This window comes from Fukomys damarensis, unplaced genomic scaffold (assembly GCF_012274545.1).
Source record: "Fukomys damarensis isolate Sample0158 unplaced genomic scaffold, DMR_v1.0_HiC HiC_scaffold_6, whole genome shotgun sequence".
NCBI lineage: Eukaryota > Metazoa > Chordata > Mammalia > Rodentia > Bathyergidae > Fukomys > Fukomys damarensis.
The window spans coordinates 41733791-41739352 of NW_022900918.1; the positions used below are offsets into that span (position 1 = coordinate 41733791).

The 5562-nt window shown below is 51.6% G+C and overlaps 1 protein-coding gene across 3 annotated transcripts in view; it reads left to right on the forward strand.

The window, feature by feature from the left end:
• Ing1 (inhibitor of growth family member 1) overlaps positions 1–2833 on the forward strand; it is a 6137-nt gene extending 3304 nt beyond the window's left edge. For all 3 annotated transcript variants that reach the window (XM_033760974.1, XM_010619972.3, XM_033760975.1), the window contains exon 2: positions 1445–2833. In XM_033760974.1, the coding sequence (XP_033616865.1) occupies positions 1591–2148 (558 nt within the window). In that variant the 5' untranslated portion in view covers positions 1445–1590 and the 3' untranslated portion in view covers positions 2149–2833. The remainder of the gene's footprint in view (positions 1–1444) is intronic.
• The last annotated feature ends 2729 nt before the right edge of the window (positions 2834–5562 follow it).

Genomic DNA, 5562 nt, shown 5'->3' on the forward strand with positions numbered 1-5562 from the left:
GGCGGCCTGCAAAGCTCGAAGTGGCTCCGTGGCGCGTGGTGCTCAGGTCTGCGTAGTCTCTCCTAGCGCTGGGCTTCCGTCTTGGAGCGCCCGATCTCCCGCGGTCATAGGTGCGCGGCGGCTGGGTCCCGGCCTCGCCTGTTCTCGGTGGCTGCTAGGACAGATTACTTAGAACTCTGTACCCTCGTGTAGGTCCGAGTCACCTGTGAGGATCCCCCGTGGGTGAGACTGCCCTTGGACGTGAGCTCCCTTGAGGTACGGAAGCAGCAGTGTGTTTTGAGTTAGCGATATGCTAGAGCCTATCATCTATGGAATCCGATTACTGCCTAAGTCAGATACAGCTCTGCAACTTTCAGTGCATTTAAAAATAAATGGCTTGGGCCAGGGATGTAGCCTGGTAAGCGCAAAGTCCTGACTTCGCCCTCTGGTACCAAAAGAAATAACAAGTGGCTCAATCTCACATTCTAGCATCACCCATAAGCGAGTTGGGTGCTTGGATTTACAGCGTGAGTTAAGGTCTCTTTTCTGGTGCCAGGCTGCACGGATCCTGTAGAAGTAATACCTCCAGAGCTGGAACATAAGCTTTACTGTGCGCGTGGCCTTAGCTCCTAGTTATTCTCAAGTCGGGGTTGAGTCTCCTGTTTGGAAATTCTGCAAAGGATGGGCAGCGTCCTAGACAGCTCCAGCTCTCTCCTCCCCAGACCTCCTCATTGGAGAGTCCCTTGACTGCAAAAACAGTTTTTAGGGAAAAAAATCTAGCGCTGTTTACTGTTTGAGATAAATAACTTTGGGGATTTTTGTATCTAAATAGGCTTTTGTCAAGAGTATTTAGTTACTATGTCTTAATTAGGTTAACAACTTTTTTCCCTGAGAAGTTATCAGATTGACACTTGCCACATTGTATTTTTAAATCACTACACTGTATTGTAGCCAAGGAAGTTTAAATTTAATGGCAAAAGCTTTTTGGTTTTGATGTTTTTAATCTGTTGACTTTAATAACTCTAAAAATGACATTGTAAGTAGAAGATGCAAAAGTTGGATTTGCCACTTTCGTTTTAAGGCAAAACTAAGCTGTGTGTCAGTTTTATTAAATGCGGCTCAGGTTTATGACGGCTGAACCATCCTTGTCTTCAGTGGTATTGAGGAGTAGGGTGCAGACATGACACGACATACTGGCAAGCTGAGGGCCGCTGTCCCTCAGTCCGGATTGCAGCCTCTTAATCCAGGCTTTGTTAGCTGTGGGGGCTGATGGGAGTCCCAATGCGTCCTCCACGTAGAGGGTTCCTGCTGCTGATGGAGTCCTTAAGGGGTGCAGGTGGCAGGATATTTGCGCGGGAATGCACCGCAGTCCCTTGCTTTGCAGTCAGCCTTTCTCAGCCGGGAGGCCACGCAGTCTCGCCGGTCTCCTGGCGCGCTGTGTAATGCACACTGTTTCTGTTCGCAGAGATCCTGAAGGAGCTGGATGAGTACTATGAGAAGTTCAAGCGTGAGACGGATGGCGCCCAGAAGAGGCGGCTCCTGCACTGCATCCAGCGAGCCCTGATCCGGAGCCAGGAGCTGGGGGACGAAAAGATCCAGATCGTGAGTCAGATGGTGGAGCTGGTAGAGAACCGGGCCAGGCAGGTGGACAGCCATGTGGAGCTCTTTGAGGCCCACCAGGAGATCAGCGACACCACCGGCGGCATCGGCAAGGCCGGCCAAGATAAGTCGAAGAACGAGACAATCAACTCGGCAGAAAAGCCGAACAACAAGCGGTCCCGGCGGCAGCGGAACAATGAGAACCGGGAGAATGCTGCAAATAATCACGACCACGATGACATCACCTCAGGGACGCCCAAGGAGAAGAAAGCGAAGACCTCCAAGAAGAAGAAACGCTCCAAGGCCAAAGCGGAGCGGGAGGCGTCCCCCGCGGACCTCCCCATCGACCCCAACGAGCCGACGTACTGTCTGTGCAACCAGGTCTCCTACGGGGAGATGATCGGCTGCGACAACGACGAGTGCCCCATCGAGTGGTTCCACTTCTCCTGCGTTGGCCTCAACCATAAACCCAAGGGCAAGTGGTACTGTCCCAAGTGCCGGGGGGAGAACGAGAAGACGATGGACAAAGCCCTGGAGAAGTCCAAAAGAGAGCGGGCTTACAACAGGTAGTCTGCGGGCGCTCGCTCGCCGACGGACAGACAGACGGACCGCGTATTTATTCCGCCCGCCGGGCCGAGGGGCGGCCTCGCGCTCCCTGGCGCTCTGATGTCCGGACGGCGGTCTGTGGGCCAGTGTTTTAGAAACTGCAAATATAGGTTTGAATTCAGTACATCAGTGAGTCTCAGACTGGTTCTTGGGGGCGGGATGTGAGGAAAGATTTCACTTCACTGTCTCCTCCTAATAAAAACGTCAGCGCCAGGCGGGTCAGGCTGCTGAAACTGTAGCCTGTGGCAATGTGTGTCTTGCTGCCATCGTGTACATCCGTGCAACAATTGCGTGACAGAGGTTTCAAGTTGAAAGGTTGTTTTTGCAGAAGGTAAATGGTTCAGTTGTACATGACAGGAATTTTATATGTTGGCCTGGTCCCCAGAAGGCCTGTCCTAAGTACCGCTGTGTCTTCATCAAGTCAAGCCGCAGTGCTCTAAGTCTCGAAATTGTGACCCTGCGTCCCCTGCCGGTATCACAGCGGCCGCCTCTGCCTTTGCCATGCTACACATGGGGTGTGTAACAGTATCTTCCGAGTCCCTGCCTTGCTTGTGACAGTCACGAGTGCAGCCAGTGTGCTGCTGCTGCTGTGTGTGTGAGAGCTGTGCAGACTGAAGACCAGAAATAAAAGAAGCTTGGCCGGTCGTTGCTCCAGTAGTACATTTAGTTTTACTTTTTTCTTTCTTTTTTAAAAATTAATTTTATTGGTACATTTAACATATACAATATATTGCTGGAAATTTGTACCTTAGTATATTTAATTTCAATACAGGTCACCTCTGACGCTTTGTCTCAAACATTTATGTGCCAGCACTTAGGAGCCTTAAGCAAACTATCACTCCTGCCGCTTGTTAATGGAGCCGAAGTCACCTAATAGCCAGCAGCTGCCTGTGTGAAAGAATTTAGAGCAGGGGTCGGAAACAATTGCTCAGCCAGCAGGCCGGCCCAGCCCGTTTGTGTGTGGCCATGGGCTCCTTTCGTGACTCACAGGTGTTAGCAGAGCCCAGGTTGAGTCCCAGACTCGCTGTACCGCCCACCCCTCACTGCTCAGACCCCGCAGGGTGCAGGATTTTCATCCCTGGGAGACCTGCAGTCCTGACCAGCTCCATAAGGGGCAGTGACCTCTATGTCCCCCCAGGGCTGTCCAGGCCACGGAGACCCGAGTGGTGCCTGGTGGGTCGCGCTGGCAGCTGGCTGTGCATTTACTGTGCACAAAGCCATTATTCTGCAGATGTATGAGTTTGTTAAACATTTGCTGAGAACTTGACTCGCATGGGATAGAACCCGTTTCCTGTCAGCTTCCATTAGAGAAGGCTACTTAGTGGGTGAGTGTGACTTGTCCCCGGGCAGCATTGGAGTTTCACCTGACTTGCTGTGCATGCGTGGTACAGGGAGTTCAACCCGGGGCCTTCTCACTGAGCTATATCCTTAACCCTTCATATACTTTTTTTTTGTACCAGGGATTGAACTCTGGACCTTGCGCTGTCCTTTCTTATTTCTAGACAGGTCTCGATGTCACTGAGTTGCTAAGACTGGCTTCGAACTTCCGACCCTCCTGCCTCAACCTTGAAGAGTGCGGGGATTACAGGTGTGCGCCACGTTGGCTGCCCATAACTGCGACTCCCTGCACACTGGTATGCACATCCATAGCCATGTATATTTAGGTGTTGGCTCCAAAGCTCCATGCCTGGTGAGACTCTTGAGTGTGCCAATTCAATGAGGCTTACCCAGACAGGTAATGAGCAAAGCACACAGACGTTAGAGAATTAGAATGGGTGAGAAGAGTCCAGCGATGACAGAACAAAGGCTCTGCTCGTGTGAAATCTGCTGGTTTCTCACGCTGATTGGCCCTGATGGTGAAAACTAACAGGTAGGGTTCCCCTGCGCTGCCCAGAGTGGGTCTCCACATTCAGCCGGCAGTGCCGAGGCCTGGAATGGGTGTGGAGCCTGCCTTCCCACATGTGTTCGCTTGGAGGATGGGGCCTGACTGGGCATCCGTGAGTCTGCCCGGCAGCAGGTCTTGCTGGGTGGCAGTTAAGTCACCTGAACAACAGCCGCCAGGGACAGGCCCAGGCCCCGCCGATCGGGTGAGTGCCCAGTGAGCATGGGGCGCCATGCAGTGGACAGCACACTTGGTGGGAGGGGGCTGCCCCCAGCGACCCGACGGAGTCCTGAGTGGGGTGTGCTGAAACTGTCTGCACTGCCTATTTATTTATTTGCTTATTTAGGGTCAGGGTCTCCCTGTATAGCCCTGGTTGGCCTTGAGCTCACTAAGTTGCCTGGGCTTGTCTGAAAGTCCCAATCCTCCTGCCTCAGCCTCCTATGGGCCAAGGTTATGAGTGTGCACTGTAGCACCAGCATCTGTACTGTTAAAGCCATGTTGATCTTGTTCACCCTAAAGTAATGTGTGACTCTGGCATGACCAGCGCATACAGAGGGTTTATGGGTGTTTTCTATGTCTCCCATCGCCTACTTTTTTTCTTTTTTACTGCTGGGCATTCAAGTCAGGACTGTCACACTGAGTTACATCCTAACCGTCTTTAAAGTTTTTTATTTTATATTGAGACGTGTTCTATGTTGCCCAGTTTGGACTTGAACTTAACCTCCTGCCACAGCCTCCCGGTGCTGGGATTATAAACCTACAACACCACACCCACCTTGTGACCCTTTGAGTTCTCGGCCCATCCCTGAGTAATTCTGGAGTCCAGTTGGTCATGAGCTGCTCCAGAGTCGACGTCTGGGTTTCTCATCAGGACCCATTGCTAGCCAGGGCCTGTTGTTGGTGAGGCAGAACCTGTCAACCTCTCTTAAAGCCTGCTGAATTCTCCTTGAGGCTGGAAGGGGACAGTGAGGTACATGCTCCCTTTGCTGCCCAGTACAAAGTCACAGCTTCCTGAGGTTTCCTGTCAGGGGCTCTGCTTCAGAATATTTACTTAATTATTCAGATTTTAACTCCCAAACCAAGCACACTGGTGAGCTGTCCCCCATTCCCTCCAGAATACTGGCAAACAGCTGAGTGAAGGAACGCAGTAGGTCACTTCCCTCCCCAAATACTTGTTAGCACCTCATTTTGTTCAGAAAAATGGGATTGGTCATTTTTGATTTGTGTGGCGCACACCTGTGATCCCAGCACTCAGGAGGCTGAGACAGGAGGATCACTATGAATTCAAGGCCAGCCTGGGTTACGTAGTGAGACCCTGTTTCAAAAAGCCTAAATGAGAACCAGGTGTGGTGGCACATGCCTATAATCCCAGCACTCGGAAGGCTGAGGTAGGAGGATTGCTGTGAGTTCCAGATCAGCCTGGGCTACATAGTGAGTTCCAGGTCAATCTCAACTACATAGTGAGACCCTGTCTCAAAAAACAAAACAAAACAACA